This window comes from Penicillium cinerascens, assembly GCF_028974065.1.
Source record: "Penicillium cinerascens strain IBT 15544 chromosome Unknown scaffold_4_segment0_segment1, whole genome shotgun sequence".
Classification (NCBI taxonomy): domain Eukaryota; kingdom Fungi; phylum Ascomycota; class Eurotiomycetes; order Eurotiales; family Aspergillaceae; genus Penicillium; species Penicillium cinerascens.
In genome coordinates this window covers 3,045,092-3,070,264 of record NW_026695298.1, presented here as the reverse complement: position 1 = coordinate 3,070,264, position 25,173 = coordinate 3,045,092, and the positions used below count along the sequence as shown (strand labels likewise).

General features: G+C 51.3%; 8 protein-coding genes across 8 annotated transcripts; 4 read left to right on the top strand and 4 right to left on the bottom strand.

Moving 5' to 3' along the window:
* Positions 1–283: 283 nt before the first annotated feature.
* Positions 284–835, top strand: N7498_010276 (uncharacterized protein; the record flags this gene model as incomplete). Its single annotated transcript, XM_058457332.1, has 1 exon — positions 284–835. One exon carries the CDS (start codon positions 284–286, stop codon positions 833–835), a length of 552 nt encoding a protein of 183 aa, XP_058304231.1.
* Positions 836–1,794: 959 nt separating this feature from the next.
* N7498_010275 (putative dUTPase) lies at positions 1,795–2,313 on the bottom strand (the record flags this gene model as incomplete). Its single annotated transcript, XM_058457331.1, has 1 exon — positions 1,795–2,313. The coding sequence occupies one exon, from the start codon at positions 2,311–2,313 to the stop codon at positions 1,795–1,797; it is 519 nt and encodes a 172-aa protein (XP_058304230.1).
* Positions 2,314–2,694: 381 nt separating this feature from the next.
* Positions 2,695–4,198, bottom strand: N7498_010274 (DHHC family palmitoyltransferase; the record flags this gene model as incomplete). Its single annotated transcript, XM_058457330.1, has 5 exons — positions 2,695–3,193; positions 3,244–3,284; positions 3,333–3,456; positions 3,510–4,038; positions 4,087–4,198. The coding sequence occupies 5 exons, from the start codon at positions 4,196–4,198 to the stop codon at positions 2,695–2,697; spliced, it is 1,305 nt and encodes a 434-aa protein (XP_058304229.1).
* Positions 4,199–5,601: 1,403 nt separating this feature from the next.
* On the top strand, positions 5,602–6,042 carry N7498_010273 (uncharacterized protein; the record flags this gene model as incomplete). The annotated part of the gene is made up of 1 exon (XM_058457329.1): positions 5,602–6,042. The coding sequence occupies one exon, from the start codon at positions 5,602–5,604 to the stop codon at positions 6,040–6,042; it is 441 nt and encodes a 146-aa protein (XP_058304228.1).
* A 3,698-nt stretch (positions 6,043–9,740) lies between these two features.
* N7498_010272 (uncharacterized protein) lies at positions 9,741–13,666 on the bottom strand (the record flags this gene model as incomplete). The annotated part of the gene is made up of 3 exons (XM_058457328.1): positions 9,741–9,940; positions 10,168–10,408; positions 10,466–13,666. The coding sequence occupies 3 exons, from the start codon at positions 13,664–13,666 to the stop codon at positions 9,741–9,743; spliced, it is 3,642 nt and encodes a 1,213-aa protein (XP_058304227.1).
* Positions 13,667–14,277: 611 nt separating this feature from the next.
* N7498_010271 (type II myosin) lies at positions 14,278–21,701 on the top strand (the record flags this gene model as incomplete). The annotated part of the gene is made up of 6 exons (XM_058457327.1): positions 14,278–14,721; positions 14,776–14,919; positions 14,982–15,166; positions 15,226–18,899; positions 18,941–21,210; positions 21,273–21,701. The coding sequence occupies 6 exons, from the start codon at positions 14,278–14,280 to the stop codon at positions 21,699–21,701; spliced, it is 7,146 nt and encodes a 2,381-aa protein (XP_058304226.1).
* Positions 21,702–22,279: 578 nt separating this feature from the next.
* On the top strand, positions 22,280–23,133 carry N7498_010270 (pre-mRNA-splicing factor ISY1; the record flags this gene model as incomplete). The annotated part of the gene is made up of 2 exons (XM_058457326.1): positions 22,280–22,282; positions 22,378–23,133. 2 exons carry the CDS (start codon positions 22,280–22,282, stop codon positions 23,131–23,133), a joined length of 759 nt encoding a protein of 252 aa, XP_058304225.1.
* A 200-nt stretch (positions 23,134–23,333) lies between these two features.
* N7498_010269 (putative GTPase MTG1) lies at positions 23,334–24,399 on the bottom strand (the record flags this gene model as incomplete). The annotated part of the gene is made up of 2 exons (XM_058457325.1): positions 23,334–24,074; positions 24,136–24,399. The coding sequence occupies 2 exons, from the start codon at positions 24,397–24,399 to the stop codon at positions 23,334–23,336; spliced, it is 1,005 nt and encodes a 334-aa protein (XP_058304224.1).
* Between the last annotated feature and the right edge of the window lie 774 nt (positions 24,400–25,173).

Genomic DNA, 25,173 nt, shown 5'->3' with positions numbered 1-25,173 from the left:
TTTCCCCTGCGCCAATCTAACTTATCGTGCAGGGAAGGCGACTTGTTTGGGTCCTTGCCACATGGAAAGATATGAGGCTGTATTTCCGTACTATTCGGTAAGTCAAGGCCGCATTTGGGATGTCAAGTTGTGCTCCAGGGTGTCATTGCCCTGAGAATATGGTATGTGTATGTCATAGACTCTCCAATACTATAGCAATCAGCGCTAGATTTTCACCATAGACCCTTGTATCATGAATTTGGTTCAGTGTTCTGTATGAAGCGAAACTTTAATCTAGACCGTTATGGATTTCTGGGAACTGCTACACGGGCTTTTCTGGGTCAGCGGCCCAGGGTTGCTGGCGATATTATTTAAGGGTCAGAGCTTGCCGCCAAAGAAAAGCTCTCGGAAACTATCTCCTCCCTCTTTGAAAACAAAACCGTTCAAACCAAAAACACTCCTCAGTGTGCTTTTCAAGATGAGGTATACCGGCCTTTTGTCTTTTGCCTTGCTCCCACTTGTGCCCGCCGTCGCCGGCTTTGACCAGAACGGCCGCACTGTGACCATTCAGCTCGCCAATGATCATTCCGGAGTCAATGCCGACAGATGCGTCCCCGCCGATGGCAAGAAATACCCCGTCAGCGCTTTCTGGAGCAACAGCGCGCTCTCGCAAAACGGTGGAATCTTTGCCACAAATGGGCAACTTATTGCCTATCCGCAGAATGCGGCTTGCAACATTGAATGCCCCCACGGCACTTTGGGCTTCAATTCCAGAACCACTTGGCTCTCCTTGGCAAACGGACAACAGGTGGATATGCGAGACGCTTTTGTCACGTGTCACGAAAACTGGTGGTAAAAGAGGTCACCTTCTGCCAATTGGTCAACTTCGACAGAGTCTCCTGTCAATTAATGTTTCCTGTGCTTTCGGTCTGAGCTTGTCTGTTTTGGGGCAATGGATTCTATATTCCGGGTGTCCTGGCGATGAGTCTGGCCATGTTGTGCAGACGATATCTACAAGTATAATTGGACACAAGTGGCGTACTGTGAAGGTTCATGTTCTAAATAGGAATTAATATTACCCTTAGTTGGGTAGCTACGTTGAACAGTTCATAAATCCAGGAAAGCTTACGACAACGGCGACAATAACGATGAAGACCGGCAGATCGACCAGCTTCTCGGACAAGCAAAAGGAAACCGTAGACGAAGTTTGTGTAGACCAGACAGAGGCCATTGCAGAACTAGGAAGCTGACAGATGTCGGGTCAAAGGTCTTAGATTTCTAATAATACCTAGATGGACCTTAACAATACTGGCGGTTCATCCTCCTCTCGCGCCAGATCACCCTTGTACGGTAGGATACGGACAAGAATCATAGGGATTATCTCCGGCACGAGAAGGATAGGATCGCTTCCGAGGCGGCAGTGCTACCGTCACATAGACTACATTTCAATTTCCAAAAACGTGATGTTGCAAGTGGTGCGTGGATCCAAGACAACCTTGGAATCTTGCATAGTTTCCGGCCATGCAGGAAGTCACGCGTTATTTCAGATATAGAAATGAACCCCTGCAAGCTGAACAATCGCTCCCGGATAAAGCGTGCAGATATTCTAAGACACTATTTCTGCACGGCCCCCAAACCCCACATAAACTCGGCCCCAGGTGAACCTGGGGCCGAGTCTGGAATTAAGTACGTGGTTTTTTGAGCCGGAATAGCAACAGACAAGAAGCTCGTCAGGGTATGCCCTTGGCAAACGGTGATTCTATTCTTATCATAATCTCTTCTTGGCTCGAGAATCGAATATTTCCCGAAATTACATTACGCCTTTTCTACACCATCCCGTCCAACACTACTTTTCGAACCCTGGTAAACGCCTTTATACCCTTCAACTTCCTCCCCCATTTCTTCAAAAACAACTTGCGCAAGTTTTGCATCCTTATACAGAACAACCCCGCACGGATTCTTAACTTCCATCAAAGCTCCCATGGCACCTTCATACCCGGCATCAACCACGCCAGCACTGATCCCCACGCCGGAGCGCCACAGCGACGATCGTGGGAACACACTCGCCATGCAATTCCGAGGAATGCTAACCGTTTCGTTGAAATCGATTAAATAGGCGCCGGGCTGTAAAGTGATTTTGTTGTCGGTGAATGGTAGGGTGGATGTTTTGGCTGCTTGGCGCTTGGTGTTGTTGAAGTCGATCGTGGCCGCCGAGGCCCAGGTGGAGATTTGATGGAGGGTTAGGTCGATGCCGCAAGGTTGTTGTTGGTGGGAGATGTTTCGGAGGTTGTGGACTAGGTTGCGGGTGATGATTTCGAGGCCGCTTAGGATCATTGTGTAGAGAGGTGTTGAATGAAGGTTGAGTGCACGGGCGGTGATGATGGTACATGAAAGATCCCGGGATATTGTACAGACAAATAGACGTAAAATGGCACTTTGCAGGCTGTCCTATCATCCCTGTTATTACCCCCTTAATTCTCACCTGACACACTGCCGAGGCTACCTCGTGACGTGTCTTTGATTCTTACTCTCACTAGCAGGGAAATCAGCCTTATGCGTGGGGGCGCTAAGAGAATCTGCATGCGTCCCAGTTTGGCAATAGGCCGTTCCAAGCTTAAGGGGGGAGGCGGAACAACAACATCAACGTAATATATGCATTTTTTTTACACTGGATTGTAATTCGTATTTCCGGATCCATCGGATCAGTTTCTATGTTTACTGCGTCGACGCTTGGCATGCCGGGGCCGGCGCCAATCCAGCTTCCTGCTTTAGTCGCGTGACCACGGGGCCTAGAGCGAATGCGCTTTCGGGGCTGCTGTGGTCTGCACATGGGCTGTGTTTTAGAGGGAGGAGCCAGTCTGTGAGACTGTAGCCCATCACCTGCTGGATGTTCTTGAAGCTGCTCCCGAGATCGAAGGGGTTGTCGCCTGGGCGTGTGTGGAGGATGGCGAATACGTGGCGCTCTGTTGTAGATGGGTCGTTCGGGGGCTGGGTGGGGGTGGGTGGTTCGAGTGGATAGGATACCATGCCGAATGTTGGGGCCCAAGGGGAGTCGGCTACCCATAGTCGCTCGAGGAGGTGGTCGGGGACTCGGATTGCGAGAGTCCAGACGACGGAGTGGCGGTTGAGGTTTTCGATTGTGGTGATGTTGAGCATGGCTAGTTGGACGGAACTGAGGGTCATGCCCCCGGAGAATATGAAGAAGAGTCCGCTCCTGACGGTACGTTAGAAAGAGACCAAGTCGATATCATAGAAGATACTTACAATCCAATGCAGACGCACCAATGAGGGTTCACGCTTCCGGTCTTGACAGGTCAGTACGAGGCTAGTTGGATGGTGCGGAATGCGCTCACCTGGCGTTTGAGCTCTGCCGTGAAATACGCAGACACGATGAGAGTAAATGTACAAAAAATAGCCGTATAGGCAACGAACTGAATGAAAAATTTGAAGGATGTCTCCGACACCACACCGCCGACCCTATGTCCTGTTAGCCAACAATATTAATTTGACTGGGCGTGTGTTCGGCATACCAAGGACAAAAATGGTCCATTTTGCGCACGCAGCGATCGACCTCACGGCAATGGTGCGCTCTGTCCGTCTTAAATTGGCAGCACGTTGAGCAATACGGCGGTCGGCCGTCGTCTTGGCAAACAAAAACATCCTTCGTGTAGAACCTCTCCAGGCCAGCTGGATCTAACTCAAATGCCGTTCCTCCAGCGTGGCTGTTCACACCACATTCAAGGTCCATCCCGTCAAGGTCCACCCCATCAAGGTCCGTCTCGGTCGGCTCCTGCTTCTCTGCATCTCGAGCCTTCCTCGAACTCCTCTTGCGACGGCGCTTTCCGTGCGGATGTTTGTGGTCCTGCGAGGCGGAATCGGACCGGATACGTTCGGCACCGAAGGGAAGGTATCCCGGCTTCCATAAGACATTATACATGAGGCGGATGTAAGTCGCGACCATGGGTATTAGGAGGACATAGTAGATGGCCACAATAGCGGCGCCGGCGCCGACTCGAGAGCCTCGGTTATAGGATGGAAGGGGATGAATGAGATAGTCAACTGGAGACAGGTTAGTCTGCGTTCTTCATTTTTGTGGGGGAGACTCACTGCATAATGGCTTCGTAATTGCGTAACTCGCGTAGACGACGACGCCGAGCAAGACGGGCGGAATGATTCTCGAGACCGCAAGGTTGACGCGCTTCTGCGCCTGGGTGGCCATCGAAAGAATATGTCTGCCTCACGACTATCACAGTGTCGGATGCATGAAGGAAAAATAGCGATGACCTCCAGGCAGTCGGGGAGTCGGAAAGGTTGGATCGAGAGGCGGAGACGAGGTTGCGGGCGCAAACCGCGCAAACAGGGCCTCGGCAGCCCTGACGTAATCGCCCCGAACAGCGCGATTGAAGGCCGAGGGCAACGCCTGAAGCACGCAGTCGAGTCATGATTCTTCTTGAATCCGGGGTATCGAATGTAACGTTTTTAATCGTGCCATCTGTGCCATCTGCACTATTTGCGAGCGTACGAAAATGAACGAGCACTGATGATAGCTGTGTCCATGTTGGATCGCGCCGATGGATCATGAACCATGGTTCGTAGGTATAAATGAAGCCCTAACGTTGATATCGTGGTTGGTGGTGATCGGGCGGACAGTGGATTAGAAATGGCGAACGCGAAGATGAGAAATACACAATGCAAAGAGGTCGCACGGCAGGGGAATGGGTAATCGATAGCGCATTCCAGGAACATCAAAACACGAAATGACATCGCATAGTTCCCTCAGGCAGCAGGCGGGCTTAGCGCGACACACCTGACCGATGACTCCGTTATCGAGTCACCGATATCTGCCTACGAGTGGACCCGAGATCACAAGGCTGCAGGCAAGGCATCAACGGTGAAGGAGTTGATGGGTCAATTGGCAATCCGGAAAGTAACGTTAAGTGGTGACCGTCAATTCGGCGCGCCCGGGGCCAGTTCTTGCCCTGAAATGCCCGCATTTCACCCCGGCAAGACGGTGAGCGAGCGAGCAGCCTTGGCTGGGTGGAGCATCGCCCACTGACTCAACTTCAGTGCGTCCGCGATGATTCACAGCTTTCCTCAGGTGTAATTCTAGACTCGCCAAACCATGGGGGCTATTCCCACCCGGGCAAAGCGGGTAAATCACCCAGGCTTCCCAAGGCTCCAAAGCCCCGGTGGATCAACCGGGGTCGCTGAACCCCCAGATGCGCAATGCTAAGGCGGAACGGTCTTCATGGCCCCAGCACTAGCCCGAGTAAGCCATAATTCCCAATACGGTGCCCTGAGGCAGCCTACGGCTGATACCTTTCCTAGCCACAGTGTCGTCTCTGCCTGATGTTCTTATGCTATACTGTTTCCGTTCAGCGCCTTGATGCCTATATAGTCCGGGGTCATCCTTCGTCTCGTGCTTCATTCTTCATTCACAACTCAACTCATCCTGATCTAATCCTCCATTCTGAGGATTCCAATTTTATAATTGTAACTCTATCCTTGTATACCAGCATTTGTATACTTCCGGGGGTCATCACTGCCTCCAACATCCAACATCCAACAACGTCAACCTTGCATCCAACCCTGATACAACCTCTGATTATCCCATCCACCACAATGTCCTCTCTGTGGTACTGCTGCGGATGCAAATTCGGCCCTCACAACTCGGCCCTTTACGACTCCTGCATTAACTGCGGATCGTACCGCTGTGATATGTGCGTGGAAGAGAAAGTCTCGGACCACCTGAGCAACCACAACCACACCCACTGCCACGAGACTTCACCGTACCCGTCCGTGGCCCCAGCTCACACAGCCCACACACTGTCTCTCAACACGAGGCCGACTATCCCGGTACCAGACCTGCCCGGTGTCCGCCCATTATACCGGCCGACCCCGACTGTGCTCGGGGCGCCTCTAGGTGCCCCGTCACAACAATATTCGCAGACATACATGTACATCTGCTGCAACTGCCAGGATGGACCAAAGGTTTACAACGTTCAGCCTGTCTGTGTCGTCTGTGACCATGCTGCCTGCGGAGATTGCACCAACGTCAAGTGACGTTGATGTATTCGTCTTTCTGGAAAAGACTATGAAGCAATGGTGAGACCATAATCCCTCCCGCTCACTCAGCCCACTGGAATACAGCATGCTGACATTCGGCCGCAGTGACAACGAGCGAGTGATTTCCATGTGTTTTTGATTTTTTGATTTCATTTGCATTGGCCTTTTTTTATTTGTGTTCTGCTACATGCAAAGCGGGTCATGGGTATATCAGCATAGCCGGGTTTATTTTCTGGGATTTTCTTTCATCTGTCTGTGAATTTTGTTTTCATCTTCCGATCATTTTCTGCGATTAGATACGACTTAGACATGATGTTGTATACTTCGTTGCTTAATTTAGTTAGGGCGAAATGAGGTAAGCGGGGCGGGATCCCTGTCTGCCTTGCGTCCCAAATGGAATCTATTCGATCAATGAAATTTCCCCGAGTCTTTCTCCCTTGAAAAATAGAATAATAATCCGTAAACCATTTCACATCGAATGGCATTATTCTCGTGCATGGCCGCGCCCTGAAGACTCTACAGTCATCCTTCTCCGGTTCTAACGTGACCTACGAACCGGGGTGTTTTCGGCTGCACGCTAACGTCCAGCTCCATACAATGCCTGCAATTCGCCCACAGCCGAGCCGCAACACCCGGGCAAGGACCTGTTGTGCGTGATTTATGGGCTCCGGATTCCGCAACCAATAATCGTTCCTGCGATAATCGCGCATTGCTGCGGCTGCTGTCGAGGTTACATAGTCACGTTTAGGCCCGGGCGCACGGCGCCCAAACCCGAGACCGCCTTTCGCACCTGCATTTACGCCCATCAGCCCTACGCCCCTGGTTAAAGAAGCGGTCCCTTGGCTCACTGCCCCGTTGTTGTCCGCGCCAACACCCACTCCGCGTCTCAGCCCCTCCACCGAGACCACTAGTTCTTTCGTATTCGCATGCAGGCTGTGCTCGGGAAATATCCCGGTGGTGCCCCGTTCTAGCTGTCGCTTTCACTTTGGCGCACGGCCGCCTTTGGAAGCTATATCTCCGAGGAAATGAACGCATCAGTCCGCACTAGTTGCTGTTCCCGGTGACGTTGTTTGGGGACCCGGGTATTCTGGTCGGGCGCGGGCGCGGGCACGGGACACGAGTTTGGGAACGGACCCTGGCAATCTTAGTCCAAGGGGATTGACAGGACCTATAGGAACGAAGAACAACCCCCGTAGCGATCATTATCGGCATCCCCGACCCGTCCTGCGAAGAGTCATCCGCTATTCTGCCCTGGAGGATTTTGACTCACAGGCCAAGAACGTTTCCATTTGCCCGGGATTATATGCTACATGTTCATTGGCTTCCGGGAATGTATAGACCTGGCATAAGCTGCAGCGGCAGGAACCGAGGATGAATGGTGAACTTCCTTTGAAATCGATTCCCTGGCCATCTTCGTGACTGGAATAGCACAGTAAATGTTCCAAAAATGAGTCGACTCTATTTCTATTCTTGTGATGCTCGCTGAAACTCTGCTGTGACACCATCCAGTTGGCCCCCATCTCTTTGACTCTATACTTAGCACACAGCTTCTATCAGCCCCAGTTACTATTCCTGGGAATAGGTACTGCCCTGAGGATATTCTAATTTAGTTCCCATTCAATTGTTTCAAGAATAGTGAGAGAAGTTGGGCGTGTTGACATTCTTTGCCCCGCGGTCCGCATGGGCCACATCTGCCACATCTGCCACGCCAAGACGCCTAGTGATCATCCTCAGGTCTGTCACGTGACCGACCACTGATACTCTGTGAAGTTACTCAGTGAGTGCTAAGTGATTATTTATAGTTACTCAAGTGTCTAATCAGTAAGCGCGTCTGATTTACTTAGCTAAGCCTGGACTGACCCCGGAGAGGAACATATCCCTCTAAACCCTCTACTCTAAAATATGTAGTCAGTTGGTAGCTTTGATCCTACCATTTATTTTTTGAAGTGCCTTGTCCTATCAAAAAAGGACGCTAGGTCCAAAAGGCCTATAAGGGGGTGGAGACCTCAAAATGATATAATATTTCCTATGTTCTATTTTTATATAACTTAAGTACGGCTGAGTGGACTGGAAGCCCTGTTCTCCACACCCTATGGTCGTATGTACTTGATGTACAAATTGAAAGGATGATCAGTGTAAGAAATTGAAGGTAGGAACAAACTAAGCGAGAAAATCCGCCTGTTTTATGCAGTAAAAGCAACATATTATACACCATGAAGATCGATAATTTCACCAGTACATACTTGTGCGTCGAAGCCCTGCTCTTCGTCTCTCTCGGCCATTGGAAGTAGCTTAGGAGTCCAAGCAATGACTGAAACATGTTGATCTTCTTTGTGTCGTGGCGACTTATACAGCCGCTGTGGTGGGTTATAGATCATGTCGAATGGACTGATATCCTTAGTCTCGAGTGTCCCAAACAGTATGACGTTAAGAGCCACGCGACTATAATATTTGGAGCGACCGTTCGCGTCAATATTGAATCATTTCCCGCACTCTCTCCTGTCATCTTCGGTAAGCTAGAATCCTCGAGCTTTATCGCAACATCCACAGCTATCGGTACAGTGGCCAACGCCGAGCTTCCGTGTTTTTAAATCGATTGGGCGATTCACGCAACATCCACAGTCACGACCGCAACATCCTCCTTTCCCAGCGCAGTCTTGGACAAGAAACTGATGCATATACCATCTAGGATGGGATCGCCAGAGGTCTATAGCTCTCGTGAGGGGCCCTGTTTGTAAGGCTCTTTTCGCCTGCCATCGCTCTTGCGTAAAAAGCCAGTATTGTCTTTTTAGGTTCTGAAGTTGCTTTTCAATTTCCGTGTCTTTCTTATAGTCGAGACTTCGTTGTTTTTCTGTGAGCATACATGCCCATGTATTGTGGTATATGTTCTTTCGGATTATTTCCGATTCTCTGGATTCTCTGCGGTTTTTACTATGTGGAGACTGTGGACTTGGGAAATACTCAAGTAACATGATCTAGCCCCCCGTTTTGTCTTAGACAATTCCAGCTGTGATGCATGACAGGGAACAATCTATGAATTTACTAAAAAAAAGCGGTTCATCACAAAAATTCCCTTCGGAAAGCTCCGGAGGTTCGAATGCTCAGGGACCCGCGGGAATTTGTTTCAAAAACAAATCAATGCCAATTTATCTACTCAAAAACTTTATAACACCGGGAAAGGAATTGAACAAAATTTAATATGTGATATTCACGGTTACTAAGAATATGTGCTGCATACTAGTCGGCGCATCATAATCATACAGCTCCCATTCCTGAAAAAAAAATTCCTGCACGAGAACCCAAGAGCAGTCGACGGGTTCCGAAATGAAGCTCGACTGCGAATTTACGACAGCCGAGAAGATGCAGACGCGCCAACGTCATTTCGCCATGGACTGAAAGCCCGCGAAGAGATCGACAGATCAAAGCCCGGCTCCCAAGAACAATGATTGCGTCCGGGTGTGTCGGGATGTACTTCAAATGCAGATGCAGGAAAACGCCGCGCTGGCTAATGATGCATGGACAAAGAAAATGGAAAGGATAATACCTCGGCGAAAGACTGAGGGAGTATCGCCAAAAAAAAGAGGTAGGTGGTGGATAGTTGGCGCGTAGCCATGCGCATGATAAGGTCAAAAGGCGTTGTGATGCCAGCTCACCTTGCAGACTCCTCAAAGGAGGTTGGGTGTTGGGTTGGAGAGTTACAGGGGCAAGACTCGCGACGGGTCTTGGAGAAAGCGCCTACGGTATGCGGCTATTTCGGCAGCCACGGTGCTGAATTCTTTCACCTTGTCACGTCGCATCTCGTTGATAATCTCTTTCAGACCGGCGAGATAGGTCTCTTTTTCTTCTTCGGTTTGGCCTTCTCGGACAGCTCCCATCTCGATAAGGATCTTGTCATCTGTCGAGGTTAATAGCACTGTGGTCAGCATGCGGACAGGGTAGAAGAAAAGCAGAAGAAAAGAGCGACGTGGAAGATGGAATGGAGAAGAGACGCGGTGGGACCACAAGTAGGAGAAATGAAAATGGCCCATGCATATATCAGAAGGGAGGCCAAGGTGTGGGAATGTTGGAAATAGGAAAGGAAACCATATACAAGGTTGCACGGCTGTTAACTTGTCGACGCACCGCTTAGATTGATGTCCCGGAAATGCTGGAAATCACAGCACCGATCGTTGCAGACACCACCAGCCACCTCGTAAGGACAGAAATATTTCATAGTATCAATGTCATGGCTGTATGTTAGCGAACGGTAGCCGTCCGAAACGTCCTGAGCGTAGGTGGGGTGGTAGCGATATGCCTTGAATGCCCGTAAGGGGCTGACGTAGGGAGAAAACTTTTGTCCCGAGGTGGAAGACTGCACTTGGTCCTGAAAGGTGGGTTAGTGCTGACGACTGGTTTCTTTAATGCAAGGCGTTGCTCATACATCGATTATTCCAATCTGGAAATCTCGCCTTGGTTCCGAAAGATAAGGCCCCGGACGTGCCCGTGTTAGTGTTTCTTCAGCTTGAGGTTGATCCCGTGAGCGCGGTGACTCCGGTAATTCCTCTACAGGGGCGGGAGGAGCGGGACTGAATGGAGGGCTGTAGGCCTCGTCAGCCTTGTCATCTTGCTCGACCTTGGATTCGGCCTCTTCGGCGCTACTATCAGGCTCTGGAGGCTCATAAGCATCCGACTCGGAAGAAGAATCTCTAGAGCCCCTGTCACTCTCGTGCCCTTGGCCATCGTGTTCAAACATGGCTTTATCGTCTTCAGGGACAGACTCTGGCACTTCCTCGGGAAGGGGATAGTCAGAATTATCCGTATCCATATGCTCCTCCACGCCCGTCGCTGGAGCTGAGTCTGCAGCACTGGCTTGGACACCAGCGAAATCGACATCTCTAGCAAAAGAACCGTGGCCAGAACTGACACCATTAACAGATTCATCCATGGCAGAGCCAGTCGAATCAGACCGGGAAGGAGAAGATGTTAAATCCACGCTATTGGCGTCTTCGTCCGCTATGATCCCATTGGCGGGTACATCAGGTGTGTATTCGCGAGACTCCGATGAGTCCACAGCGGCTTCTTGGCCAGGGGTGAGAGCATCCAGAGGAACACCTTCCTCGGGATCTGCGGGAACTGATATAGTCGAGGACGCTGAGTGACAGATGTCAGTAACGATAGACTCCTGCTTCACGGGATGTGACGAAGAGACAAGAGTACCTTCTTTGACAGCAAGGTCCTGTACTTTAAGTTTCGCCTGTCGATGGAGCTCATCCATATGTTCTAGCGGCAAGGCACTGGTCTCATGGCTGAGATTTCTGAGCTCCTCAAGAAGCTGGAGTCCCCCGTCCAGTCCTCCAAAGACAGCTGCTAGCAGTCGATCAATATCCTCTCTGCAGCCAGAGAGAAGATTTTCGGCATCTGGACGGGAAAAATCGGATTCAATATCTTTCAGTTGCAGGAGATTGGATCTGAAGCTAGCCAGCTGTTCCACGTTCAGTGAAGCCAAAATTCTTACGGAGGATCCACTGAAGAAATCAATGAGATTGGACCGATTAGCGAAACTGCTGATGCTAGTGGCGGCGCCGGCTTCCAATCTTGGACCTGAGGATGGGGCCGTGGAAGTTTCAGCGATATCGGGCTCAGCCGCACTTGACTGTGCAGCAGATGATGATGAGCCGGAATCATCCAAGGTGCGCGGAGACTCAAAACGGCTGGCAGCAAGCTTTGCCTTCCGCTTCTGCTCAAGCTCAGCAATCTTGCGGCGCATGGCCTCAATCTCCGACTCGCGCTTCCGGATATGGTCTTGGTCACCGGGCCGGAATGATCCTTGCGGAGTCGACGTAGAAGCTCTGGTAGACGAATATTTCTGAAGAGACGGCCCTGTGGTCTCGAGAGTGACCATAGGCGTTGCCCCTTGCTCTGGGCTGGAGTCAACGTCCATGTTCTCTCCTTCATCATCTCCATAGAGAGATTCGTCATCACTAATGTCGATGATAAGTTTCTCAGCTGGCCCAGGATGCCTAACTGCTTGGGCCGAGTGTCTCTTTGGAATAGCAGCGGGCTCATCAAAGTCGGCGGCGCGAGGACGTTTTCGCTGTGTTGCTCGGCTAACAGGTGTTGAGTCCACGACAATGGCTGGAGTAGTTTCAGCGGGGCTCAGCATGCCGGAATCACGCTGCGATCCAGGCATGACAAGCCCTGGAATACCGGCGGCTTCTGTGGGCAGGGGTACAGGCGGGCGAACAGGCAGTGGATGTTGAACAGCAGCGGCAGTGGGCTCAGACAAAACCGCAAGTTGATCTATCTTGGCAGACTTGTCAGACTGAGTCGGCTGCTGAGCTTGTTGCTCAGCTTGCTGCTGCCTTTTCAGCAATGCTTGTCTCTTCAGCTCTTCTATCCGCTGCCTTGCTAATTCTGTTTGAGCTTTATTCCTCTCTCGGACGGAAACTCCATTCTCCTTGCCGGATGTTCCATTGGAAGAAGGCGTGGGTGTTGCATTTGCGGGCGTTTGCGTCTCAGTCAATGCCACTTTAGACTCCGATGCCTTGGCAGCCTTAGCCGCAAGCATTCTGGCAATAAGCTCTTTCCTTTCCATTGGTTTGCTGTCGTCAGTCTGAGAAGCGGGAGACGCAATGGCCTGGACTGTAATTGGAGTGTGCTTTTTGCTGTTTCCCGGAGCCGCTACCTCCACTTGTCTGGGGCTAGAGGTGGGCGCCCCAAAAAACTTCCCAGGTACATTGGCAGCCTGAGTCGTCTTCTCACTCTGAGAAGCCGTGATTTTGATACCGACCTCTTCATAGAGTCGTTTCAAGATGGTTGGGTCGATCCCCTCCGCTACCAGTTCATGGTATCGGATATTGTGAGGTGCCAGACTAAGCAACGCGCCCTGAGCTTGAATACGGAGCTGGGCTGCAGATTTTGGAGGATTTTGGTCCGCCGGAGTCGTTGCCGGTGCATCTCGCATCTGCATCTCTATTGCGCGATGAACCACAGCTGGATCCGCCGAAACCGATAGCGGTGGATTGTAAGGCGAACTGCTCCGGCTGGAGGAGCGTGACCTTGTTGATACGGTTTCACCCTCTTCCAGGTCGGAATACCGAGTGACAGATGCGCTGTTCAAACAAGCCCGCTTGGCAGTCTTCGCATGTTTCTTTGTTCCAAATGACCGCCCGCCTTCACTAACCTCGCCTTCTTCTCGATTCGAATCCGCAGCATTTGAGGTGCCTTGCGCCTGAAATCCAGAACCTGGGGGTTGGCCACGGTCCGTTCCATGGGCATTGAACAGACTAGGGGCAGGATCGGAGGACCCTGGGGGTGCGAAGGGCATCGGCGCGTATCCAAATGAAGGTATGGGCATGGGATGAAAAGGTGGGCCTTGCGCAGGGTCGAACTGGCCCATAAATGGCAAGTGAGGGGGGAAAAAGAACCCCGGAGCACCGGCGCCAGGTATTTGCGAATTGCCATTCAAGGCCGCCATATTGTAATCAGAGTTCTGTCCAGGGTGGGACGAAGGGGGCTGAGCAACTAAAGTGTATTCAGGATTGGGAGGGTAGGTTGGAGGGATTATCGAAGGAAATGAGGGCCGCCACTGCGCTGCATAATCGGGGTGGCCATTAAACGCAGCGGGTGGTTGGTTTGACATGGTGAAGAATCCCCACCGAGGATCGAGAGATATGGGTGTGGTGTAGAAGCCAACCGTAGATGGTGATATCTAGGAAAGCAGAAGCGACGTCAGATCCCCCATGTCATGGTGTGAACGGCGTGATAGAACTGCGAGTCTTTTCGAGTTTGGAGACGATCACGGAGTCGCGGAATAGCGTTTCACTGGGTGATCTAGGTGCGGGGTGATGTAGGGCGATGAGGAAGAAAGGAAGGTGCAACATAAACGGGTAGTCAAAGAATGAAGTGAGTCGAAAGTCGAGGACAGAGTCGCGGAAGTGGACCAAGGTGAAATTAAGCGCCCGCGAAAAAAGAGTGTCCTCACGTGACAGAACACGGGCCACGATCGGCGGGAGCCCGAGGAACGCAGTGTAAACAAACAGCGTCAGCGCTCTCCACTCGACGACATCACGTCCATCTTGACTCAACCTGGAGATTTCACTTCGTTTCTCTTGTACTCTACGTTCCTACCCCGTTTTCTTTGTTTTTCGTGTTTGTACGCCTACTATCGCCTCTTACCTTTTCCAAATTGCTTGTTTGGCGATGGGACACGGCTGAGAGCTCGAATAATGACCTATTGAACGACCTTCCGACATGCTTCCTTCTCAACTGAACGGCGCCAACGGCTCGCCGAAGCGAGCAAGCCTGTTTGGGCGCTCCTCGCCCTCGCCAGCGCCATCGCAGACCCGTCCAAAGTCTGCCATCATCACACCATCCAAAGGATTCGAGCCGGCCAAAAGTCACCTCCGCAACTCCTCAATTTCACAAATATCCTCCACTTTATCTCCGGCAAGTGCAACCCGTGAAAGGTCCAACTCTGGTCGAAATAATGCCTCTTCTGGAACCTTTGCGCCGAGCTTCATCAAGTCTGAGGAGCTTAAGCGCGGGGCCGACCAGATTCACGGATTAGAAGGCGACAATGATTTCTCGGGCAATAAATATGTGTGGCTCCGAGATCCTGAGAAGGCCTTTATCCGTGGTCTAGTATTGAAAGAATTGGAGGGAGGACAGCTCCTTGTGCAGAGCGACGATGGCGATGTGAGAGTTTCTTCCTCATAGAAGCCATGACCTCAGAGCTGACAGCTTCAATAGCAACGCGAAGTCGATGCGGACCAGGTCGACAAGGTCAATCCGGCCAAGTTCGACAAGGCAGATGACATGGCCGAATTGACACATTTGAACGAGGCTTCGGTGGTTCACAACCTTCACACCAGATACCAGTCTGATTTGATCTATGTTAGTGGGCGGCCTTTGCGAACTAACGGTAGTTGAGAGCTATACTGACGTCGATATACCAGACATATTCCGGACTCTTCTTGGTTACGATCAATCCGTATTGTCCGCTACCTATCTACACCAACGAATACGTGAAGATGTACAAAGGCCGTGGGCGAGAAGAGACTCGGCCCCATATTTTCGCGATGGCGGATGAGGCTTTCCGGAACCTGGTGGAAGAGGGCGAGAACCAGAGCATTCTTGTGACGTGAGTCTCTATTCTGAACTCTCTGCCTTTCAAATCTAACTCAACCATTCTCCTCAAAGTGGTGAATCCGGTGCCGGTAAGACCGAAAACACCAAGAAAGTCATCCAGTACCTAGCAGCGGTTGCCACTTCCGATACGCCTTATGGTCGATCAGGCACGAAGAACCTCTCCAACCTCTCCCAACAAATTCTCCGTGCCAACCCTATACTTGAAGCCTTTGGAAACGCTCAAACGGTGCGAAACAACAACTCCTCTCGATTCGGCAAATTCATCCGGATAGAGTTCTCGCGTTCCGGCCAGATCTGTGGAGCATGGATTGACTGGTATCTGCTGGAGAAATCGCGTGTCGTGAAGCCGAATTCCAGCGAGCGAAACTACCATGTCTTCTATCAGCTGTTGCAGGGCGCGGACAAGAAGACCCGCGAAAAGCTCCTGCTCAACAACATGCAAATCGAGGATTTTGCTTACACAAGAGACGGAAATGATTCTATCGTGGGTGTGTCCGATAGTGATGAGTGGAACTCTCTAATTGAGGCTTTCCATGTGATGAACTTCTCAGAGGAAGATCAATTGTGCATCTTGCAAACGATTGCCGCTGTCTTGCATCTCGGCAATGTGACCATTGCGAAGGAAAGTGTTCGCGCAGATCAAGCCGCCCTTGGTCGCGATGGATATGCTAGCGTGGAGAAGGCTTGTCACCTCCTGGGCATTGCCCCAGAGCCATTCGTGGAAGGACTGTTGCATCCTCGAGTGAAGGCTGGTCGTGAGTGGGTCAAGAAAGTGCAGACACCGGAGCAAGTACGCCTGGCGCTTGATGCCTTGTCCAAAGGTATCTACGAGCGTGGCTTCGGTGATCTGGTGACACGCATCAACAACCAACTTGGTCGCTCGATGGCTGATGACAACTATTTCATTGGCGTGCTGGATATCGCTGGTTTCGAGATCTTCGACAATAACAGTTTCGAGCAGCTCTGCATCAATTACACCAACGAAAAGCTCCAGCAATTCTTCAACCACCACATGTTTGTCCTTGAACAGGAAGAGTATGCCAGAGAGCAGATTGAGTGGCAGTTCATCGACTTCGGGAAGGATTTGCAACCGACCATCGATCTGATCGAGATGACCAACCCCATCGGTATTTTCTCATGTCTTGACGAAGACTGTGTCATGCCCAAGGCTTCAGACAAGTCCTTCACAGAAAAACTTCATTCGCTCTGGGATCGGAAGACCCCCAAGTACCGCTCTGCTCGTCTTAACCAGGGCTTTGTGCTTACGCATTACGCTGCGGAAGTCGAATACACCACACATGACTGGCTTGAGAAGAACAAGGATCCCATGAATGACAACATCACGCGCCTGCTGGCTCAATCTGATCAGAAGCATGTGGCAAACTTGTTCTCAGATTGCGCAGATTCTAGTGAAGGCGAGGAAAACCCCAGAAGTCGCGTGAAGAGGGGATTATTCCGGACCGTGGCACAGAAACACAAAGAGCACCTCTCCAGGTTGATGGCCCAGCTGCACTCGACTCATCCCCATTTCGTCCGTTGTATCTTGCCAAACCACAAGAAGCGTCCGAAAATGCTACATGCTCCCTTGGTACTGGACCAGCTCCGATGCAATGGTGTCCTTGAAGGAATTCGAATTGCTCGAACTGGATTCCCTAACCGCCTACCCTTCGCCGAGTTCCGACAACGATATGAGGTTCTTTGCAAGAACATGCCAAATGGATACCTGGAGGGACAGAGTGCCGCTCAAATCATGCTGGAGAAACTCGGGATGGACAAGGCCTGGTACCGTGTGGGCCGTACCAAGGTTTTCTTCAGAGCTGGTGTTCTCGCAGACCTGGAAGAGAAGCGAGATCAGCTCATTCGGAGTATAATGAGTCGCTTCCAGTCTGCCGCCAGAGGCTTCGTCCAGCGCCGCATCTCAAACAAGCGCCTGTACCGTGCCGAGGCTACGAGAATCATCCAGCAAAACTTCCACGCCTATCTTGAGCTTAAGGGTAGTTCTTGGTGGCGAATGTTTTCAAGAATGAAGCCTCTCCTTGGAGACACGCGTACTGCCAAGGAGGTCAAGAAGAGAGATGACCAGATCAAGGAGATGGAAGCAAAAATGAAGCAAGACCTCGCCGATAAACAAAAGTTGGATGAGGACAGGCGCCGTGTGGAGCTCGAGATTCAGAAGATACAGCAAACACTGGAGAGCGAGCGTGCTCTTGCACTCGACAAAGAAGAGATCTTCAAGCGCTTGCAGGACCGTGAAGGGGAGCTCACCGAAAAACTTTCGGAGGCTATTGCAGACCAGGAGACTTTAGAAGAGCAGTTGGATAACTTGGTGGATGCCAAGAAGAAGGCTGACGAGCAATTGCAACTGCGCGTCACGCAACTCGAACAGGCTGGACAAATCATCCAGACACTCGAGTCCGAGAAAAAGCAACTACAATTTTCGCTGGAGGAAATTGAGAACAGACTGGCCGAGGCTGAGGGTCAATTCTCCGGGAAGAATGGTCAGATCCAGGAGCTCACCCAAGAGATCAAGATGCTCCAAAGCCACCTCAGTTTGAAGGATCGGAAGCTCCAAGACCTGGAAACCAAGCTGTTGAAAACGGACCAGGATCTTGATGTGAAGCTTGCCAACACATCGAAGGAACTGGACAGGTCCAAGAAGCAGGTCCGCGAGCTTTCTGACGAGAACCAGTCAATTCGTCAACAGATCAACGAGCTTTCCTCCACTTCAACCGGCTACGAGGAAATGCTCCGTCGCAAGGAAAGCGAAATGGCCGTTCTTCGAAATGATGTCAAGAAGCACGACGAAGACACAAGATCCTTGGTCGCTGAGAAGACCTCTCTTTCTACTCGCCATGATAACATGCAAAAGCGTCTCCGCGAGGTTCAAGCTGAAAGAGATGCCATGCGATCAGAAAAGGTCCAACTGGAGCGAGAGGCGGCAGATGTTAAGAGATTACTTGACGAAAAACGATCTGAAGATGCCGAAGCTGGTGAAAGCCGCCGGATGCTGGAGCAGCAGGTTCACGACTTGAAGGACCAACTCTTCAAAACTGAAACAGACCTCAGCCGTGAACGTCAGTCAAGGGATGATGTTCAAATGCTTTCCGAGCACAATCTCGCCCAGTTGAAGGAGAAGTACGAGGTACTGAATGACTCCAAGATCGAAATTGAGAAGGAGATGTACATTCAGCAGGACAGTCTACGTCGAGCGAACGAGGCCCGTGTCGTTGCCGAGAACTCACGTAAAGAGCTGCAAACGGAACTGATCAAGCTTCGTGAGAGGTTTGCAGATGTCGAAAATGCCCGCTTGAATGCCGAGGCAGATATCGAACGCAAGATCAAGCAACAGGCCGACGAGCATATAACCAGCCTGCGGACCGATCTTGATGAGAAGACACAGTTGCTCGAGGATCTTGAAAACGAGCGCTATCAACTTTCAGTCCGGGTTCAGGAACTTGAACACGCAATCTCGGAGTCTGACAATTTCCGCATTCGCCACGATCAACACAAGGAGCGTCTTGAAAGGGAGCTTGTTACCTTGAGAGGCCGATTGACAGCTTCGGAGAACGATAACCGATCCCTTCTGACCAAGATTCAACAAAAGAATCTGGATATTGCTCGCTCGAACTCGAAAGCCAGTGACAACAACAGAGTCCGATTGACGAATCTCCAGAAAGAAAAGACCAAGCTCGATGAAGAGAACAAGAAGCTTGAACGCCAATTGGGTGAGTCGCAGCTTGCGATAACGTCTCTTGAGAAGCAAAAGAGAAGTTGTCCTTAAGCCTCGAGGATCTCAACCATGAAGTCCAACGTGAGCACAAGACCAGTCGCAATGCTGAGAAGGCCGCCTCCACGGCCAACATTCAGCTCTCGGAGGCGAACCGCAATCTCGAAAATGAGCGACAATTGCGGGCCCAGGCCCAGGCGAATACCCGGCAAACTCAGAATTCTCTGGATGGAGCCCACAAAGAGATCGCAGATCTCCATCGCCAATTGATTCTTCTACACAGAGTCTTCGAACCCGAGGCGTCTGAGCCCACCAAGTCCTGGGAAGCCGTTCAACCGCACCTGTCAAAACAGGTCGACTTGGCGCAAATTCTTGAGACAGTACAGCACAAACTTCAGGTGACTGAGGAGAAGTACTCGCGCGCCGAAGGCCAGCTTTCGGAGATGCGCCGACGCCATGCGGATGAAATGAAAGAGCTCGATACCAGATACTCGACCTCCAAGCGCGCCCTGCTTGAGGAGATTGATCAAAATGAAGTGGCCAACAATCGCACACCTACCCACTTCAGGAAGAACTCTGAAAACGCGATGAAGAGGATGTCAAACCCGGCGACGCCCAACAGACGCTACAACAATCTTCAAGAAGGAGCACCTGATTCTGCTCGGTCAGACAGGACCGTCGATACAGTGGGCTACCAGAAGCGGATGGATGCGGCCGCGGAAATCGAAGAACTTCAGAACAAGCTTCAGATGACTGAGATGCAGAACAAGCATCTCCAGAGTCAGCTCCAGTCCACTCCCACACGAGATATCTGGCAGGATGAAAGTCCTTCGATCCGTCGCATGCAGCTTCTCGAGCGTGAGAACGGACGTCTTCACGACCAGCTGGATGATTCTGCTAAAAAGGTCTCGTCTTTGGAGCGAAGTATCCGCTCTGGACAACTGTCGCTTCGCGATGTGCAGGCCAAGTCGCATGAGGAGCTGTATGATCTGATCAACTCGCAGGAGCAGTCTCGCCGCTCCCTGCTCAAGGTCCACAATGATACCATCGCTGAATATGGCGAGGTCAAGTCACACCACGAGAAGTTGAAGCGCAGCAAGGCGGCTTTGGAGGTCGATCTTCGCGACGCTCGCTCCGAAGCCCAAGAGCTGCAAGCCGGCAGAGAACATGACGCCTCCAGCCGTAACCAACTCCTTCAGGAATTCTCTGAGTTGCAAATTCGTCTTGATGCCGAGACATCCAGGACTGCCGACCTTGAGTCTAGCCTTAGCTTATATAAGAGTCGCGCGGATGACTATTTCAGCAAGGTTGAGCAGGCGGAAATTACTGTTCTGAAGGCTACTCGTGCTGAACAATTTGCGAAGTCCCAGAGCCAGGAAGCCACAGAGACTTGCGCTCAGATAATGTCTGAGCGGAAGGAAATGGATGCGCTTGTTGAAGACTTGCAGCGACAGACTCAGTCCCTCGAAGCTCGTATGGAGGACCAAGCTGCGGAGCTTCAAGGAGCTTTGCAGGCCAAGCAGCGTCTCCAGAATGAGCTCGAGGACTATCGGAACCAGCGCGCCATTGATCTCGAGGACAAGGAGACCTCGATGGAGCAGACAAGGCAAAAGTACCAGCGGGAGTTCACCACCATCAACTGTGAACTCGAGATGGAACGTGAGCGCCTGCTCAATGTTCGCGGAGAGAACTCTCGCCTACGTGAGGATCTGGAGAATCTTCGAAGCAAGTGGGACGACGAAGTCATCAACAGCTCGACCTGGGCGAAGGAGAAGGCCCGCTTGGATATGGTCATGCAAGACATCAGCAACTCCCGCGACGAAGCTGCGAAGGCCCACAACGAAGCCCAGAGCAAGGTTGGCTCACTCCTTTCGCAAGTGCGGACTCTCCGCACCGACATCGATGATGTGACGGCCGAGCGCGACTTGCTTCTTAAGGATAAAAAGATGCTTGAGGGCCGGCTAGCAGAAGCCGGCGAGCGCCTTGAGGATCTTGCCAAGGGTGAGAGCCCATCTATGCGCAATGCCGCCAGCATGGATCGTGAGCTTCTCGAGCTCAAGTCCAAACTTGCTCAGCAAGAAGACTTATCTACTGCCGCTGTTGGTAAGATGCGTCGCGCTGATGCCCTGGCTACCGAGATCCAGAAGGAGCTTACCACCGAGCGTGAGACCAATGCCCAGCTGTTCAAGGACAAGGCTGGATTGGAGAAGCAGCTTAAGGAGGTGCAGCTCCGATGCGTTGATCTGGAGACCAAGAGCTACTCATCTGGTAGCCAAGATGTGCGGTTCTTACACAAGCGTATCAAGGAGGTAAGAAAATCACACTTCACTCATTGTCTCATGAAACTCTACTTACCCGTCTTTTTCTTCAGCTCGAGACTCATCTCGAAGAACAGGAGAGCAAGAACAGTGCCGAGCAGCGCTCTCTTCGCAATGTCGATCGTACCGTCAAGGATCTCCAATCCCAGATTGATCGACGCGACAAGATGAACTCTCAACTCACCGACGACATCAACAAGGCTCGAGACAAGATCGAGCGACTCCTCCAAAACATCGACGAGCTCCAGCAAGGCGACACCGAGACGCAGTTTCAAGCTCGCCGTGTGGAGCGAGAGCTGCGCGAGGAACGCGAGAAAGCACTACGCCTGGAACGCGAACTCGAAGGATTAAAGGGAATGCGAACACTTACCCGGGCCCCCATGGCCGGTTTGAGCGATATGGGCAGCCGACGAGGAAGTGCCGTGTACGGATCTAATGACACCCCTCAGCGAAAACCCAGCAACACCAAGGGGTTCTTGTGAATAGGGCCAAAGCGATGTGTACCACGTTGATTCTGGAGTTCAAGCCATGATTTTTGAAATTTTGCGTGTGTTTGCGGTTGGCGTATTTGTTCATTGGAGGGAGATAAGCACTTTGGTCTTTCTTGTTGACCCCCCGGTCTTGTTCATATTACTTGAATGACCATTCGCTTTATCTTCTTCGGGGGTTGTATGTATTGGATGGCTGTTTGGTTTGCTTTTCGGTTTCTGGGAGTAAATATGCTCGGTGAGAATTAGGATAGGGCTATCTACAATGCAACGATTTCAGATCAGATCAGTACTTTAAGGCGTACTTGGGAGACTTGTAGATTCTTGTACCTTGTCCGATATTTGCATTGTCGATTAGTACAGATACCATCAAAAGCAACCAAGTAAAAAAACCACAATTTGATCCCAGTAAATGCTAACGGCTGCGGTTGGGGCACGTGATATCCGCGCGGCAGGCGGTTAACTGCCGCCGAACCTCATCGGCAGCTGTCAAGCTTCAGATTTCCTCTCCGGATTCCTCCCACGACCCTCATTACTGCTGTTTGGGTCGCAGACCTTGCCAATCTTTCATCATGGTAAGCCCTTCTACACTCGTTCAGGCGACCCTATTGATCCGGTCTACGAATTGCCCGTGAACAAATTTGCTAACCGGCCCCTCCACGATGAACAGGCTCGCAACAGCGAAAAGGCGCAGTCCATGCTGTTCCGCTTCCGGGCGCAACAAGCAGCGGACATGGGAATTATCGACCTCGGACGTACACGACGACCCAAAGCCATCAACAGCGTCGACTCGGTCCAGACATGCGAGCGCTGGCGCGGCCAGGTTCTCAAAGAAATCTCCCGCAAAGTGTCACGCATCCAAGAACTCAACCTGAGCGACTACCAGATTCGCGATCTGAACGACGAGATCAATAAGCTCATGCGCGAGAAATGGGCGTGGGAAATGCAAATCCGAAATCTCGGTGGTCCGAACTACATGCGTGGAACTGGTCGGGTCTACGACGATGAAGGCCGTGAAATTCCTGGTGGAGGAAAGGGTTATAGATATTTCGGTCGGGCGAGAGAGTTACCTGGCGTCAAGGAGATGTTTGAGGCCGCGGCGCGCAAGGCGAGAGGGCCCCTTGAGGAGCAGGAGGGTGCTGGGGCTGGTAGGGGTGGAGAGATCGTGACGAGGAAAGTCGATGCCAACTACTTTGGATACGGCCTCGATGAGGAGGATGGATCAATCTTGGCCTATGAAAAGTCCAAAGAGAAAGAGGCTGTTGAGCATTTGCGGGGTCAGACCGAAGATGACGCCGAGGATGGCTGGGAGTCGTTACCGGGTGATGCGGGTGACGGCGTGGAATGGCGGCTTCCCACACTAGAGGAGGTGCAAGAAGAGCTCGTGGATCGACGACGCAGACGTCTGTTAGACAAGATCTCTTAGAGGTTGCATCTGCCGAGGGTTTCCTTGTTTCTTTCTTCTCCTTTGTCTCGGCGTTACGGATACTTCTGCGCAATATTCACACATCTTTGAGCATTGTCTAATTCCTTTTCAGTGATACATCGACCTGGTCGTTCAAAAGATACATTTCAATTATATCCAAGAAATTCATTCCACAATATGTACAGTACATTAGCCGGTGGCTATTGATCTCGATTCTTTCGAGACACTCTTTCGGCTCTCAGGGCCTGGGTCATGCTCATACGTTCAACCTGTAAAGGATCATCCCGACGCCGTTGTTCTTCCTCCAGATCATCCAGCATAAATCGGCCGACATCTCCATGCCGCCATTTCTGTATGAAATGCAGGGCGGCGCCATCTATGTTGGGCACTCCGCCCTTTCCAAGCAGCCCAGTATAATGTGCAAACTTCTCCAGCAGCGGCATGACCTCATTTGTGGGCTCAGACCAACGCTGATACGCCTGCGCATCATGCAAGTTGATCTTATACAACAGATAATCGACGAGAGTGACGGATGATATGACAGCATCCTTGACACAACCACAAAGCGCCAGCTTCAGCATATTCTCCGCGTCTGGAACGTATGGCATGAAGACACCGGGTGTGTCGAGCACGTACACATGCGACCCGTTCTCTCGCTCGATGATCTTCACCGGGGTTCCAATCTTCCTTGTGATGCCCGGCTGGCCTCCGGTTTTCAGGGCCTTGGCTTTGCCCACTCCATAGTTTCGTAGATGATTGATCAATGTTGACTTCCCGACATTGGGCATGCCGACCACCATGACACGGCACCCAACCAGCTTATCGGGAGCTTCGGCATCGTTTCGGAGGTGTTTGACGATCTGGTTGACGTCTGCGCGGGAGGACGAGCTGACGAAGAATGTGGCACTTTTGGGATCGAAGCTTCGGATCTTCTTCTCTGCCTGAGCGATACAATGTCAGCTTGCGGTTCACTTTCCTCGGATTGCATGTAATGCGACTCACTAGCTTCTGTGCAGGTGATTGCGGAGTACTGCTGAGGTCTCTCTTAGTATAGACGATCAATCGCCTTTTCTTGCCCAAAGCCTCCTCAAACATGGGGTTGATTGACGTGACAGGTGCCCGGGAGTCACGGCATTCGACAACGTAGTCTATCGTGGAGAGCATGTTCTTCATCTTGGTCAGACCGGCTCGATGGTGGCCCAGGAAGTAGGACCTTGGGATGGCCCCATAGTGCGGAAATGCCTGACGCGGGACAAATTGCGCCATGCTTGGATTTGGAATATAAATCACTCAAGTAAAAAGGGCGTCATTTTCGCCGCGCCCGAGGGAGTCGCAGAAACAGTCGTGACTCTCCAACAAAAGATTGCCGCTCATCACGAGGCGGAGAGCAGGGCGGTGTGAGTATTAGGTATGACGACGGATCGGCGTGCCCGAGTACTCTACAACGATCTTCATTTGCCGTTTCTATGTTCAAGTCTCTCTATTTTCTTCATAGAATTCATGCAGGTTACCTTTATTTGACGGGATATCTTTTAAAAAAAAAAAATTTAAATCACGATGTCTCTAATATCGGCTTTTCGGCCACCATCCACCCGCATATCTTCTATTCGACATAATAGATCACGACCGCGTCGCCGGAGAAAGACACCAAGAAATGAGCATGAAGTTGACTCCAAAGGACATCTACATGATCCAGATGCTCATTCTATAATCACACCGTCCAAGCACACCCCCAAACCTTTCAAAATCCTACGGGGTTCGGTGGCGGCTGGTGGCCCTCTACGTCCATTTCGCCTGGTAAAGCAAGATATCACCAACCTACGCCGACGATATGTGTCTGATTGGACTGTATTCAATTAATTAATATTTGCGAGTGCTGTCTATCTTTTCTTCACGAATCTTCTGCCCGGCATCACCTTCGCCAGTGACTTGTATGTCCTGACGGGCAAGAGCTGGGATACAATCGAGGTCGTCTCGAGTACTGGGCTTAACGGGATTATTTTCTCTTTGTCAGTGCCAACTTCCATCTATACCACACCG